This window comes from Tursiops truncatus, chromosome 12, assembly GCF_011762595.2.
Source record: "Tursiops truncatus isolate mTurTru1 chromosome 12, mTurTru1.mat.Y, whole genome shotgun sequence".
Taxonomy (NCBI): Eukaryota; Metazoa; Chordata; class Mammalia; order Artiodactyla; family Delphinidae; genus Tursiops; species Tursiops truncatus.
In genome coordinates this window covers 73,938,917-73,956,163 of record NC_047045.1, presented here as the reverse complement: position 1 = coordinate 73,956,163, position 17,247 = coordinate 73,938,917, and the positions used below count along the sequence as shown (strand labels likewise).

Genomic DNA, 17,247 nt, shown 5'->3' with positions numbered 1-17,247 from the left:
GAGATCAGAAGAAGTTATTATGAGGGGGTCATGCTATTAAAATTTGGGTTTAAAATCTGCTTGAAGTCATTGATGTCAACTGCAGTTAACCTTAGTTGATGAGCTTAGCTGGGTGTGTTAACTCAACTGGTACAATATAGGACATTTTTTAACAAATGAAGGTGCTTAACCTTCACACCATCCTGCTTTCTCACTGTTGTACTCCAGAGAGAAAACCAAGCTGCCTTTATTCACTGACGTTAACCACTTGGCCCCTGGAGGCCTTTGTGGCTTAGATCAATGCCTCCCAACCTTTACTAAATCTTTAATCCGTGCATACAAATCGCCTGGGGAGCGTGTAGACTCTGAATGAGTAGGTCTGGTTAGGGCTGAAGATTTTGCATTTCCAACTGGCTGCCAGGGTTAGTCTCTGGACCACACCTGAAATAGCAAGACTAGACCAGTGGTCTTCAAATCTGAGTGCACATCAGAATCACCGGTTGGGGGGGGGACCTTATTATATAAACCAAAGAGTGCTGGGCCCACTCCCAGAGTTACTGACTCAGTAGGTCTGGGGTGCGGCCTGAGAATTTGCATTTCTAACTAGCTCCCAGGTGACACCTATGCTTCTGGTCTCAGCATATTCCTGAGAACCGCTGGTCTAGATCACAGTAAGAGTCTCTTGACTTTATTTGACTACAAATCACAGTTTGAAAAGAAAAACAGACACGTTTACATTTACAGTCCAGTACGTACGTACAAAAACATACCTGAAGTAAGAATTTAAAGAATAAATACTTACTATATGCCATGCACCCTATCGTTCCTATTTAAAAGGTAATGCTGGGGGAGACCCACTAAAATGATGTCGTGACTATTCATGGATGAAAACCCAAAGATTAAATAAAGGACAACCTAGAATGCTTCCCACTTGAAACCCTCAGCAATCTTTCATTGTTGCCTCATGTATTAAAGTTTTTGCCTACCAAATGTCACATTTATTAGATAACAATTACTTTGTCCTCCTTTCTTATATTTGTTGAAGCAAAGCTGACAGCCAGTCAGACTTTCTGATCAGCAAAGGACAGCCAGTGCACGACAGAACTGTGCACAGTAGGGGCATCCCAGAGCAAAAACACTAAGGAGGCTTCCTCTCCGTCACGGCCTCTGAAAACCAGCTCTCAGACAATCTCGCCTACCAATTACAACCCCTAGTCATAGCACCCAGACTAAATGGTCCCTGTGCTTCTCTCCAGCACGAAAACACAGTATGCTTAAATAGTTAATATTTTATTAGCCACCACGATTTCTTTTTTTAATAATCTTTTTGCTATTATAAAAATAACATGTGCTTTTTCTAGAAAACCTAGAAAATACAAACCAGCAACAATTACTCTTCAGAATGAACCACTATTAACGTATTTTCTTCTATGGAAATTATTTTTACCTAATTAAGATCATACTGTATAAATCTATCTTTTTTTCACTTAGCATTATGTCAAGGCTTTTTCCCACAACATTAGTCTTTTTAAAAATTAATTTTAATGGTTATACGGCCCTTTATTATGTGGATGTTCTGCAGTCTGCTCAATTCCTCCATCACTGGATATTTGGTTGGTTCCTGGCTTTTCAAAATGATAAATAATGCCACAATTAACATCTTTGTGTATAAATCTCTCCCTGCAATTTGGATTATTCCCTTTGGAGAGCTATCCAGTAGCAGGTCAAAGAACATAAACATTTTAATCACCACTGTTTCTGAACCTGGACACAATGGAATACACGGGAGGTAAAATGACACCCTATTTTAGTTTTCTGAACACTACTTTTATCTAATTTAAGAACTTTCTAGGATGAAATAATGTCAAATTTCCCCACTTATATTTTCCCCACTTATATTCAATTTTCATTTTGTAAAGTTAAATGCATTTCCTGTTGCCCCCTTTACCATGTGGTTTAAACAATACATAGGATACTGAGCATACAGTTTTAATTTCATTGTTTTTGCAATCTGTTACTCAAATGACTGCTGTGAAAATTTCAGCACTGGAGTGTAGTTTCCCTTTCCCTTTTTTTTTTTTGAAGCAAAGGTCAAAATCACAAACCTTATCATTTATCTTAACTCTGGTCATATTTCTGCACTATTTTAATAACATGTTTTTCATAAAGACCATTATATAAAAATAAAGACTAAAATCACATAAGGAATAATGTACCCTAAACTACAGACCTTTCTTCTTCAAGAGAAAAGCGATTTGGTAATTTAAATCAAATTCAAATTTTCTCCAAAAATTGGTCATGCTGTACATAAATCTCAGTGATTAAAAAGTTTAAATAATGCATCTTATATTTATGATACATTGACATTAATGAAAAACTAATTTTAAGTTTTATAGTAATGCAATTTATATGTCTATAACTTAATATAACTGTATTGTACATATTTTAAACCATTCAATAAATTTGCATAATGAGATGCTCAGCTAAGTTAAAAACTAGCAAGACCAACATTGATTCTTCAGAGAAAAACTTGTAACACCACTTGCACAGAAGGATTCTGTTGATCACAGATGATTCTCAAAGAAGATTCAAGGATCTCTAATCAAAAATAATGGGCTTCCCTGGTGGCGCAGTGGTTGAGAGTCCGCCTGCCGATGCAGGGGACGCGGGTTCGTGCCCCGGTCTGGGAAGATCCCACATGCCGCGGAGCGGCTGCGCCCATGACCCATGGCCGCTGAGCCTGCGCGTCCGGAGCCTGTGCTCCGCAAAGGGAGAGGCCACAACAGTGAGCGGCCTGTGTACCACAAAAAATAAAAAATAAAAAAAAATAACTGACTGATGGGTCTTGGCTTATATTACTCAAAGATACTTTATATAAGTAACAACATATCTCATTCACTTCCAAAACAGATCACCTGGACTTGGGTTGGGGACACTACTTTAGTCAAAGAAGGACTGCCCCTTTGAAGAAATGACTTCTGAGTTGCAACTTGAATTAATAAAGAGAGCCAGCTTGAAGAAGATCTGGGGTCTGGGTCATGGCACGTGTGCAGAGTCACTGCAGAGAAACAAGCAAGGAAGTGGGTGTTCCTCGTGCAGAAAGGCCAAGGTGAGCCTGATGGGCGCCATGCCGGAGGTGCGAGGGCTAGCTCACCAGGGCCTTGTAGGCCACAGTAAGGCCACGAGGGAGTATCCTTGGTGTAATGGAAGACCACTGGAGGCTTTAAGCAGAGAAGCAACATCGTCTGGTTTAGGGTTTTAAAAGATCCCTTTGGCTGCTATGTGGAGAATGAGTTTTATGAAGACAAGAGTGAAAGAGAGATCAGTTTGGAGCTGTTGCAATGGTCCAGGCAAGGGATGCCAGTGGCTTAGAGTAAGTCCATGGAAGCCAAAATGGAAATAAATGGGTAGATCTGAGATCCATTTCAGAGGCAGAGCCTAGACCTTGCTGCTGGACTGAAAGTGGGAGTAGGTGCAGGGAGCAGGCACAGGAGCAAAGGAAATGAAGGTCACTGATCCTTAGCAGAACACTGGCAGAGGGTGGTGATGATTACTGAGATGGGGGTAACTGGAGGAAGAAAACAACAAGTTTACAGACTTGAGTTGCCTAGTAGGTACCTGAGGGTAAGTGTCAAGAAGTCAGATAAATGTAACTTCAGGTCTCAGCTCATGGCTGAAGACATAAATATGGGCATCACCAGCATCTAGATCAGTGGCTTTCACCTAAAAACAAAAACAAACAAAAACCCCTAAAAATCTCTATGTGATCTATCCATGGTTATAGCAACCTAGTACACAGAGATACAAGAAGGAAACAAAAGTTTTCTGTAAAAACGTAACTTTCACTACATGTGAGATATTTTCTATTCTATTTCATCTTTTGAAAAAAACTACAGGTCAAGACCACTTAATGGTTACCACCTATAGTTTGTAAACACAATGATCTAGACCCAGGCTATTCAATACAGCAGCCCCTAACCACAGGTGGCTATTTCAATTTAAACTAATTAAAATAAATAAAAATTAAAATTCACTTCCTTGGTCACAGTAGCCACATTTCAAATACTCAATAACCATATACATCTAGTGGCTACCACATTGGACAATGCAGATATAGGATTTTTCCATCATCTCGGAAAATTCTATCGAACAGCACAAGATGACAATACTTGGAATCACAAAACCAGCTGAGAAAACTTTGGAGGAAAGTGTACATAGAGAGGAAGAAAAGGCCACAAGCAAGGCCAGAGGCCCTCTAACAAGTGAGGTCTGGCAAAAGAGTTGCAGCCAGCAAAGGACACCTTAAAAAGAAGAACCAATGAGACAGGGGAGAACTCAAGAAAGTGTGCTGTTTTAGTTTATTTTTAAAATGTTTAAAAAATTTTTTTAATTGAAGTATAGTTGATTTACAATATTGTGAAGAAAGTGTGCAGCTAAAGCCAACAGGAGGAATTGCTGATGAGAGGTTGAATCAGTCAAAGACAGAGCTATTGGATTAGGCAAGAAAGGGGCCACTGTGTCCTGGAGGACAAGTCTCAGTAGAATGGTTGGGATAGAAGCTCTCAACACTAGAAGGATTCCAGGGACTTTTCTGTAAACAGCTTTATTAAAATATAATTGTTATGCCATAAATCAGGCATATTTAAAGCATAAAATTACTATGAGCATACCATCTGTACAGTGAACGTAATGGACCCATCCAATACCTCCAGCAGTTTCTTCATTTCCCTTGGCAATCCCTCCCTCCTCTCCCTATTCCTCCTACCCCAGGAGAACACTCATGTGTTCTGTCACTATAGATTAGTTTGCATTTTTCCTGAGTTTTCTATAAACAGAAACGTAACACTATATACTTTTTAGTCTGGCTTCTTTAGCTCAGCATAATTATTTTGAGGTTCAGTGATACTGTTGCATGTATTCACAGTTCATTTCTTTTGTACTGCCAAGTGGCACGCCACTTCAGAGAAGTATCACAATTTGTGTACCCATTCACCTGTGGATGGAAATTCGAGTTATTCCCAGTTTGGGGCTATTACAGATAAAGTTGCTAAAACATCACGTACAAGTCTTTGTATGAAATATGCTTCCATTTATTTGGGGTAAATACCTAGGAGTGGAATGGCTGGGTCATTGATCTATTTATGTGTCTGTCCTTACACCAATACCACCGTCTTGATAAGTATAGATTTTTATAAGAAGTCCTAAAATCAGGTAATGTTAGTCAGCCAAAGTTATTAATCTTTTTCAAAACTATTCTAGGTCCTTTACATTTCCTTCATAATTTTAGAGTTATTGAGCTTGTAAATGCCTACCAATAAAAACCTGCTGGGTTCTCACTGAGACTGCATTAAATCTATAGATCAATTTGGAGAGAACTGACATCTTAACAATAATGAATCTTCTCACCCATGAAAATGGTATATCTCTACACCCACCTAAGTCTGGTTTAAGCAACATTTTGCGGTTTTCAGTGTACAAATATTACACATCTCCTGTCAGATTTATTCCTAAGTATTCAATATTTCATATTTACGTTATTGTGACTGGTATGCACTTATTTCAATTTTACATTGTTTGCTGCCAGTATAGAGAAATACAATAGATTTTTAAATATTTATCTTGTATCCTGCAAGCTTGCTGAACTCACATATTAGTTCTAGTAACTTTTTTGTACACTATTGGATTTTCTACATAGACAATCATGTTGTCTGTGAACAAAGACAGCCTAAGTGAGTATCAGCAGAAGAGAGGATAAGTGTATTATAGTATATTAATACATAAGAATGTTATTGCTTTTTTCGGGAAAGACCATTGCCCTGCATTTGCAGTACTTGCATTCTCTTGGGATTCCAAAAAACTTGATTTGGGGAGAGAAGAGAAGCCTCGCCTAACTTCTTTGCAGTTAACACTTAATGCTTTGGGGTCCTTTACTTGGCAAGGAGAGTTGGTAAAGTGAGTAATACACTATTTTTGGAAGATAAGCCTGGACAGTTTGAAAATGTTAAGTTTGGGCACAATTATTTAACCCTGGAACTGCACGTTAAAAGCCAGCAGAGTAATAGAATGTTCTGTTGCTCAGGTGCCCACTGAAATTTTTTTTTTTCTTTTTTTTGCGGTACGCGGGCCTCTCACCGTTGCGGCCTCTCCCGCTGCGGAGCACAGGCTCCGGATGCGCAGGCTCAGCGGCCATGGCTCACGGGCCCAGCCGCTCCGCGGCATGTGGGATCCTCCAGGACCGGGGCACGAACCCGCGTCCCCTGCATCGGCAGGCGGACTCTCAACCACTGCACCACCAGAGAAGCCCTCGCCACTGAAATTTATAAGGAATTCCAGAAGACACTTGAGTGTGGGCAGGTCTGCTAAGATAGTATAGTCTCAGGACCTGGGAGGCCCGGCGACCCTTTCAGGTTTCCTATGAGGTGAAGACTTGTCATAATGACACTAAGATACTGGCCTTTTTTACCATTCTCAAATAAACAGAGGATTTTCTAACGAGTGGAAAGCAGATGCCCATGAGAACCTAGATGTCTTACTAAAGAGATCCATGTCGGTTTCTAATGTATTCATGAATTATAATAAAGATGACTATACACACTTTTTTAAATGTTACTGCACAGGAATGCAATAAAAATGAATAAACTAGAGCTTCCTGTATCAACATGGACAAATCTCACAAATCTCACGTTGGGCACAATAAGCAGGCTGAGAAAACTTGCAAAGTATCATTTATATAGTTAAAAAGCATGCAAGGTAATTCATGTGCACACTTGTCACTCCTACTTGGTTGCAAGGATCCAACTCCTCTTTGTTTTCCTAGCGTGGAGCTTAATACACAGGAGGTGCTCAGCAAAGGTCTGCAAAGTAAAGATATGTGTGTATGAAGCAATTAATTCATACGGCCGAGGCATTAAAGTGAAGTAGCAGAGAGAGGCAACCCAAGAGTCTTTGTATATCAGTGGGGGAGGGTGGAATTGTACAAAGTATCAACTGGCTCCAGCTACCATGGAGGAAGGTTCTAGAGGGTCTCCTTTCAGCCCTGGAACATTAGGCCACCTGGGAGAGTTAGGGAAAAGGAGAAGCACTTGGAGAAGAGCGGAGCCTAGGATGCTGGGGGTGGAGGGGTCAGGGAGGCATGTGCGCGCGCACACACGTACAGAAGAGATCAAAGAAGCAATAGAAAGAAAAGAAACATTTCCAGTGACCCTGGAAACCTGACTTTATATGACAGGCAGCCACCTGATTTACAGAGAGACTCCTAAGAGAGAAAGAAGCCAAAGTACACTTCTGAAGGGACCTGGCAGCATCACGAGAACACAAGGTCCCTCCTCGCTCTGGAGTTTTGGCCGTGTGGCGCTGGCACAGGGCATGGCCTCGCAGTGGCCATGAGCTCTTGTCCCAGATCCCTCCTGGGTCCCGCGGCTTTCAGCTGCCACCCCCTCCTGCCTGCTGGGGTCTGCGCCAGAGGCGGCAGATGGACGCGCATTTTGTAATTAACACCATAGGCAGGCGTCTGGGACCCTTCCCTAGTCGCTCAAAGTGAAGTGATTCATCCGTGACACTCAGTGATGACACTGCTCTGCTTTAAGGAAGGTGGGTCCAACGGAAAGGGGGAAAAGGAGAAACCAGGGTATCACTGCAAGTCGCTGCTCTGTGCATGATTCAACCGCACTCGTGTTCTTTCAAGCATTTCAAGTCACTGGAAAAGATAAACAAGACAAATGGATATTATGCGGTAGCCCTTTGATTGGAAGTATTTCCTGACAAAAGGACTTTCCAAAGAAATGCTTAAAACCGCAGCTCGGTGAATGGTGCCACCCACCACAGTGATCGTGTAGATCATGCGAGCGCCGAACAAGGGCACCCAGCAGAACGCTGGATGCTCTACCTACTTGCCAGAAAAATACCACCCACCCCTTCCACGGAGTACCAACCGGGGTGAGGAGAAACAGCAGGGGAGGGTTCTGAAGCCTGGGATCATGGGGGTCAGCGGCTTCCCCGTGTGCTGCCTCCTCTTTGTCACCCCAATCAATGCACTAGTCATTTCCTAAAAATGCACGTTCACAGGGCCCATCTGCCCCAGGTCCTGAGCCTCACTGCCAAACGACGGCAAATCAAGTCACCTCGCGCACGTTCTACACAGCTACCTGACGCTTCTTCCCAAAAGCCTGACATTCAACAAATGACATGGGAATCAGGCAAGTAGTGATCGGGTGGAGAAAGAAGAATTTCTTTTTTTTTTAAACTGAGATGTAATTGACATATAGCATTATACTAGTTTCAGGAGTACGACGCAATGATTCAACATATGTATATACTGCGAAATAACCGTGACGGTAAGTCTAGTTAACATCCATCACCACAAAGAGTTACGATTTTTTTCTTACGCTGAACACTCGTAAGATCTACTCTCTTACCAGCTTTCAAACATACAATACAGTATTGTGAACTAGAGTCACCAGGCTCTATGAGAAGAACTTCTAGATCCAACAAAGATTAGATACGTGAGAACAATGGAAGGGTAGGTAGTACGTACCTCTTTTCAAACGTGATGGCAACACCTGAAAACTGTTCCAAATGGCAGAATGTCCTCACCCGAAGAACTGGCTAAGCATTTAAAAATCACACTGTAAACTTTCATTGGCTTGGATATCGGGGTCACACAGGAGGCCAAAAGGGGCACGCAGTGAATCAGCCCTGAGGAACACAGCTTCGGGGGCGACCCCATCCCTGTGTGATGCTGGGATTTGCTCCCCGCAGCCACTGGCATTATTCAGTACCACAAATGCCATCATCACTCATCACTGAAACACTTCACTTCCCCTGCTTTCTTGGGGGGAAGGGAGAGGGTTTACCTTCAGAGAGGTTCATTTGCTGGCAGGGCACACAGAACTGATCCTGTTTCTCATTATCTGAAAAGAGGTTTATGAATCTGCTTTGGGTGAGGGTTTCTGCCTACTGTGCTTATAATGACTTCTGCCAACATGAATTCCTGAAGATCTTAACAGCATCCTGGTTTCCCCGCCTTCAACTTAAAACCACTGACACTATTCTATTTATTTTCTTGACTATCCACTATTAAAGATTAATTTGTTCTGCTGGTGAAAGCAGTCCCATTAATCTATTCTAGAGATTCAGACCACTGCTCTTAGATTAATTTATTTTGTACCCAAATTCTAACCTTGGTTTATATGCAGCGGAACAGTTCATTTGCCCTCACCAGATTCAACCTTACTGGCATTTAATTCTTCCTTCACTTACTAATGGGTTTCTCACAATCCGTACACTTGCAATTCCCTCAACGTAAGGTCCACATAAGTAATCCAACCACAGTAAATTATCAATGGAGTAAATTCAGCAAAATTATAATCTCCCACTTTATAATCACTAAAGAAACTACTTTCATCATGGGTCCCATTATCAATGAAGAACAATATTATTTACTACAAATACATGAATCTTGTCTAAATGAAAGAAACCCATTTCTGAACTGTTTGAGACTTGCTTCTTTGATTGTGACTCCCTTTGCTAAAGATATAGAAATCCAAAAGTCACGTGTCAAATTGTCTTTAACTCATATTTTTTTCTTCTGTCCATTTAAGTCTAAACACAAAAGAATGTAAAGCTGTTTTTAATATAGGGTTGATCAGCTTTTAAAACATGATCATTCATTCTGAATTTAATGGAAAAAGAAAAGGCCATAAAATCACAATCAATCACTGGAAAATGCCAACCATTTGAAGGTCCACTGCCCTTTAAAGCCTGTACCTCCTCCACCAAGTCTTTTATAAAATAACAATCATTAATTTCTTGCAGGGGGAGGTCAGAGGGGGGAAGCCTCCCAAAAGGCAAGATGCATGTGGCTCTTCCTATAATGGCATCTCTTTCTTCTTTCCTAATGTTTTCTTGCAATTACTGTTATCATCATCATTATCATTATTCTCATGGTCATCCTGCTTCTAAGAGTGTAGTAAAGAATTTAACCTTGCCCTAAAGGAGGTCTGGTCTTTGCCCTAGAATCCCAGGTGGCAAGCTCTAAATCCTTGGAATGCCTCCCTGATAAAAGTGCCTTTGTTTACCCGGGGACCTTGGGCCATTCAAGAGTCTAACAGTGTGATTTCGGGGGCGGGGGGGGGGGGGGGGGGGGTGGGGTGGGGGGACGACGCACTTCAGGTCATGTGGTATCAGCTCTATATCCCCAGGGTCTGGAGACTGAGGTTAGCTACATGCACAGTCAACCATGTCTACGTGTCCAGGTCCCAATAAAAACACTGGACTCCCAGGCTCAGGTGAGCTTCCCTCATTGGCTACTCTGTACATAACACACACATCACAGCTGAGGGAATCAACACTGTCCGTGACACCACTGGGAGAGAACAGCCTGAGGCTCTGCATTTGAATTTCCTGGATTCTGTCCCACATCTCTCTCCCCTTGGGGGATTTTAACCTGTAGCCTTTCACTGTAATAAAACTTAACTGTGAGTATGACAACTTTAAGTGAGTTCTGTGGGTCCTTCTAGCAAATTGTCAAACACGAGTATGGTGTGGGGACCTTGGAACTTGCAGTTGGTGTCAGAAGTGAGGATGGTCTTGGGGACCATTCCCTAACACTGCAGAGTGCTGAGTAAGACCAGGAAATAAATGCAGTTTTGCTCCATGATTACATGTCTTTGGCAAGCTTTCCTAATATTTCAGGGTTGATTTTCCTCAATAAAGACAATCAGAATCAGATTTATAAATACTCCGAAGTAGAGCTTGTGCTCACCTAGTAAGAATTAAGAGAAAGGCAGTGAGAAGAAGACAGCACAGGATGTCGGCTCAAAATGTGTCCAAATGCCAGCTCCAGCACATCCTGGCTCTTTTCCCCTGGTCAGAGGAGGCCTAATGAACGTGTGTGAGCAACTGACATACTGGGACTAAAATCCTTTGGGCCACAGGTGAAGCTTCCCATGTTTCTGGCTAATAAATCCCAACTCTTTATTATTTACCTGTCTAATTACACTAAGACATAATTAGGCTCTCATCGCCAATGGCTCCAACCACTAGAATGTCATTCTCATTGATTTGGGTCTTTCTTTGTAATTTCCCAATTCTCACTTTTCAGAAACATCGTTCTGAAGGTGACAGCTTTCAAAGGGTAGGTTTCCCTGCATGTAGCCTGCCTCTTCTGCTTTTCCTAGCAGAGTACAGATCCCCTAAACTCACTCTCCATTAAGCAACTGGTTCCTAACTTAGAGAACCATGGGATAAGCTGACACCCTGGCATTTCTGTCCCTTTATTCCTATTTTAATATTCTTTGAGCATTGAAATTCTCACCATAGTTGGCTGTGTCCTTCTAAGAGATTGTTTTTAACAATCACATATTCACTACCCTAAGTCCCTAGATTAGTTACGGGCATGCAGATTTCAATAAACATTTGTTGAGCAAATGAATAAAGAGAACATAGCAAAATGCCGAGCCATGCCTCCTCCAGTCATTCACCCAGCCTCTCCCAGTTTATATTTTCTCTCTGCTGCAGTCGGCTCAGTGATCAGGGGCTGGGAGTACTTCCATGTACACATAAACTGAACAATATTTTAAACGACAGGTTAAGATGTTAAATGGGAAAAAAAAAGATGTTAAATGGATAGAGGACTGACGTGAGTAGTGTGAGTTGACAATGGCCATCACCAAAGCCTGTCAGGAAAGTACGATGCAGTGACTGTGACACCAAAGCAAAGGAGAATCTGCCTTCCTACCACCAACACAGGACGAACAATAGAGCAGGCCAGCCTTTTTGAAAGCTCTGGTCAATTCCTATGTGCAAACAATAATTAGATGTCCTTCTTCTGTACCGTCACATGGCATGACATTTCCATGACCCAGCTGACTACTGGAATTCAAAGATGCCTTTCACCACCTACTCACAGACTGAGTCATCCTGAGTGAACCCCTGATGCATATCAACTTACAGGCTTTGATCGCTAAGATGATAGGTAGTACCTCGACCTCCATATAACAGAAAGGAAATAAATCAGAAAGAAAACTCCGATGTTTATCAGAGAGCAATGGCACAGCCCCCTTTAACTATAAAAAGAGGCTTCTAGAAGTCCACAGATAGAACTGGCAACTCCCTTAACAGATGGTAAGAGAGATGCCCTCAAGCCCATACTACATGCATTTTTCTGTCCACCACCCCAGTACAATGGAAGCGCTCCTCCGTGATCCTGAGATTTGGAAACCATGCAAAGTAAGAGTGAGAAATAAGAAAAGAAGCTCCTCTCTAGCCTGGCTAGCTGGCCTCGACATCCTTCTCCCTGATTTCTACAATGTCCACTAGGATCCTTCAAATCCAAGTAATAACCAAAACAAAATTACTCCTTTTCTACCTTTAGAAGAAACATCCTTCTTCTACCTTTAAATCAGCTCTATTTTAATATCAACTACATCAGAAATGGCATTTGCTCAAGGGGAAAAAATTAAAACACCATTCATACTAGTTAATCACTAATCTGTTAGTGTGGTGACCACAATTATACTGCTGTGTTTTCTAAAGGGTCTAAGTCAGGAAATATTTAAATGTCAAGGGTCCACAGTTTGGAATATGAATCAACATGGGGACACATGAATATGAATCAACATGGGGTCCCTTTCTTATTAGCCAGGGACCCACACACGATGAAACCATGGAGCCACAGTCTGTGACAGAAAGTGACATGCCAAAACAATATCACTTCTGTGAAATCAGCAGCTTCTTTAAAGTCTGCTCTTCAAATTGAATATCATTATCAGTGAATTTGGGCATGTTGCGTATTTAATATGTAATGGAGTAGCACGGCCTTACATGGAACCAGATTCAACTGGCATGTGTCAAGCTCCATGTTACTTGCTTTCCTATGTACCCTGACTTCTCCACTTATTTACTATGTCACCTGACGCAAATTATGCAGCCTTCTGTGTCTCACATTCTCTAGCTGACGATCATAGTGCCAACCTCACAGCTCCGTTGCGAAGGTGAAATGAGTTAATATATGTGATTAGATCAGTGCCTGGCATGTGCTCAGTAATGACTGAGCTGTTATTATCATTGTTGTTGTTGTTGTGGCTAAGAGAATTATCATTGCAAACAGCCCTTACTAAAACCCAGGGAGGTGGTTATGATTACCTCCATTTTTATAAAGGAGGAAATGGAGGCTCGGAGAGGTTGAGAAAATTGCTTAAAGTCACACGCGTTTGCTGCCGGTGCTGGTGTAAGACTCTTGATTCAAAGCCCAGCCTTCTTTCCACCCGTCACTCCCCACCCCAGCCTCTGCAATGAGACTATAAATAGACGTGTCTGATTCCGCAAAGATGGCTTCCTTACATTTCTAACTTCAAAGTGGCATAATAATTGTATGTAAAATTCTTTTGATCAAAAAAATAGCACCTCCAGAGAAGACAACTTGAAAAAGAACATCATTAATTTGTTAGGCATTTAGCTGAGATAAGACAAAGTTCTTTAATGTCCTAAAGGTCTTGCCGAGTCAAGCAGCTTAGGAAGACTGGCAGGATAGAAAGAAAGAGCACAAGATCAGGTGTCAGAAACTCAGGGATGAGTCCTGGTCTCTCTGCTCACTGCCATGAGGTCTTAGACAAGGTATGCAAGTTCTCTACTTCAAGTGATGGTTGTGAGGATTAAATAAGATAATGCTTTTTCCCCCGCAATCTGGACTCTAGAGCTCTGGGGAAACACAAGCTATTATGTTTATCATCACAATCCCAGGGCCAGTAAAATCTGTTTCTTACGCACGTAAGCTCAAAGGCAAAACTACCCAAACTTTTCTGAAATGATTCTTTAATAGATCAATGACCTTGACTGAAATTCCCCAGCATTTGACACCACTTCCATTCCTAGAAACCATGAGCTAAACAAGGAACACGAGAGGCTCACTCGTAAACTCCAGCGCTTTTTCCTTCTTTCTCCCTTTGGAACTCTGAGAGCATTCAAATACCATATCCTTTCATCTCATAAGCCTCCTTACAGAGACCGGATGAGGAACGCTTTTGTTCCAGGAGGACAAGGCCTTGCATTTCATCTAACTGTTGTGAATGAGTGTAAATATTTTTCTCCCTAGACACTGCAAAACCTCGAGGGAGAGGGGGACTCATGCATATCCAACCTTTCTCACCTAAACACCAAAACATGAACTTCTCCACCCAGAAGAACTGAAGAAAAAGGGAATGATAAAGTGAGTAAATGGCACGTCTACACCCACCAGTCCGGATCTACTCTCAGCTGCAATCCCCCACCCCCTCATCACGTGTTAATTCATCAGCATATAATCCGTCACTTTTCCTGACTACGATCCCACTAAGCTTGTCTAACCCTTCACAGCAATTTGCTACTGCTCTCCAAATACCTAATTGTTTTAACTCTTACATTAATTTCCCAACTAACTATAAATAAAGGAGTTCTAGTCCCCAAAGAATTCAATGGTGAGGTCTTCTGCCACCTTCCCATCCTTACTTCCAAGAAGGCTGAAACCGGATGATCAACCCTCAGATAGGAGTTAACAGGATCAAACTCTTTAAAAAAAAAAAAACTCCAGAAAAACGATGTCCAAATAGTGACAGTATGAGGAATCCCCCTGCGCCATACACACACACACACTGAAAAAAATCTGATCTGCAACCTGGTCACTCCATGGTGAGACCCACCAATGGACAAGCTGTGCTCACACAGATTCCAATCAGTGTACTGGGTCCTAACATTCAAACATGGGTACACGCCCCAGAATCACTAAAGACAGACAAAAACAGACAGAAAAAAAGGTGACTCTGAGAAAATGCAGAGGGCAGAATAATCTTGAAAACAAAAACAAGGAAAATAAAACATTTGACTGATATTCTCAAAGGAAAAAAAAAAAGAAATGAGTGCCTCCATAATATAAGAAGAAATACTAAAATGAAATAGTAGACAGTGATTTAAAAAAAGAGTTCTTAGATATTAAAAATAAGATAGCTGAAATTTTTAAATATCAGTAAAAAGGCTAGAAGATAAAGTCAGGGAAATCTTTCAGAAAGTAGAACAAAAGATCAAGGAGATGAAAAACAGAAGGGAAAAGATAAGAAATTAGAGGTCCCATCCAGAAGGTGAAACATCTAAATAACAGGAGAGCCAAAAATATAGAATACTGAGGGCAAAAGTAATAAATGATAAAAGGCAAGTTTTGAAGAACTGAAAGGCATAAATCTTCAGACTGAAAGAGTTTACAAGGGTGGGAGGAATTGGGAAATTGAGATTGACACACATACACTATTGATACTATGTATAAAATAGACAACTAATGAGAACATGCTGTATTGCACAGGGAACTCTATTTAATGCACTGTGGTGACCTAAACAGGAAGGAAGTACAAAAGAGAGGGGATATATGTATATGTATAGCTGTTTCATTTTGCTGTACAGTAGAAATTAACACAACATTGTAAAGCAACTATATTCCAATAAAATTTAATTTAAAAAATAAATAAAAGAGCTTACAAAGTACCCAGCATATGAATAGAAAAGGACACACACTAGAGCATATCACTGTAAAATTTCAAAATATGGAGATAATCCTAAAAGTTAACTGAAGGGAAAAGAATAGGTCACCTACAAAGGTCTGAGAATGGAAAAGGCATCAGACGTCTTAACAACAGAAGTAATACAACAGTAGAATAATGCCTTTAAAATTTTTTAAATTTTTAAAAATGAATTTTATTCTAGAATTCTACACCATCCAACCTATTGATGAAGATACATTTTCATATATGCAAGGATGGAAAAATTTACCTTTTATGCATCCTTTCTCAAAAAGCTACTGGATGATGTACTCCAACTAAAATGAGGAAGACTGGGATTTAAGAAACAAAGCATCTGAACAGAACTTTCAGGACAGTAGCTACTCAGGAAACCCAGAGAATAACTTCTCCAGATTGTTGCATAGGGGCTCCAGGAAGAAAGCCTGGCATGGAGGAATAGTAATTATATGTTGGAGCATACAAAAAAAAAATTACAAGTTTGACAAAGATTCTGGAGAGTTTAACAAAAAATATCAATAGGCACTAGACAAAAATAAATGACAAGGTAGTTATCAACTCCAGGAAAAACAAATGACTATACAAGAAAGGAGCAGTGGTCATACTTCACTGTTTGACTTAGCAGTGAAAACATTTGTTTAAATCATAATATTATGCACCTTGACTACTGATTTAAACTAATACTCTAATGTAACTTTATTGTGGGGATGGAGGGAAATGAATTGTGTGGAGCGTGAGGGATCTATCATATTTCCTCTTAAGTCAAGAAGTGAAAAAATAAGCAGTAAATGTATATTTAGGAATAAAAGAGTAAATAGCAGAGAAACAGCCAAAATTGTTGTTGTATAAAAATATATAAATATAGTATGTAAATATAAAATATACACCTCTAGGGAAGGGGACTAAGGAGTGGGAAAGACACTCCTACTTTTTCTTCATAAGCCTAACAGTATTTTCAGCTTTCAAAATTATGAATATGTATTACATTGATTAAAAAATATATTTTTAATAACTAAAATTTAAAAATCTCTATGAATACAGAATGTAATCAATATAAAGGAAAACTGGAGATTGTTAAGAATAAAGCTCAAATAAGTAACTGACCTCAAACCAAATTACCCTAAAGCCCCACACTCATTTAAATGTTACACACTCTTAAAAGCATGCTTTCCTCTCACTTTGTAATTATACCACTTCCAAAAAACAGAAGTCCTACCATCATTGCTTTGATATTGCAAACAGACTACAAAACATCTGATGGATCTTCTAATGTCTCTGATTTATCGCAGGAACAAACTGAAAGTACCTCTTTTACCAATATATTCATAACTGATCAAATTCTTAATTTGTACACTGTTCAAGCTTTTGGTCATTAGAGTATACATTAAATGCTTTGCTCTAATCAAACTAACATCTATTGTTTTTTACATTAATACTTATACACTTGACAAATATCCAAACAAACCATAAAATGTATCCTTCCAATCAAGGCAATCGCTCAATTGTGAATGACAGAATCAGCTTTAAGCTTTAAAAAAATACATACCTATACACTAATAGAATGTATTCTCCAGTTATAAATCTAAAACTTTTACTGAAATGATTCCAAACCCTCTCACAATTTCCTCTGAAGTTTGGCTTTTATATAAAAGCAGGCAACACACCCAATTCCATTAGTTTTAAGTCTTCCGGAACCAGACGTGCTGAGGTTTACAAATAAGCAAGTTAG

At 40.3% G+C, this 17,247-nt stretch overlaps 1 protein-coding gene across 4 annotated transcripts in view; it reads right to left on the bottom strand.

The window, feature by feature from the left end:
- PPP1R14C (protein phosphatase 1 regulatory inhibitor subunit 14C) overlaps nucleotides 1-17,247 on the bottom strand; it is an 86,613-nt gene that overhangs the window by 1,575 nt on the left and 67,791 nt on the right. Inside the window, exon 4 of one of the 4 annotated variants that reach the window (XM_019951776.3) lies at nucleotides 3,598-3,702. The exons of 1 other annotated variant lie outside the window; for it this stretch is intronic. In XM_019951776.3, the coding sequence (XP_019807335.1) occupies nucleotides 3,619-3,702 (84 nt within the window). In that variant the 3' untranslated portion in view covers nucleotides 3,598-3,618. Of the gene's footprint in view, nucleotides 1-2; nucleotides 1,605-3,597; nucleotides 3,703-11,459; nucleotides 11,543-17,247 lie in introns of those variants that run through there. 2 more of the 4 variants (XM_019951780.3, XM_019951777.3) reach the window with 2 other exon arrangements.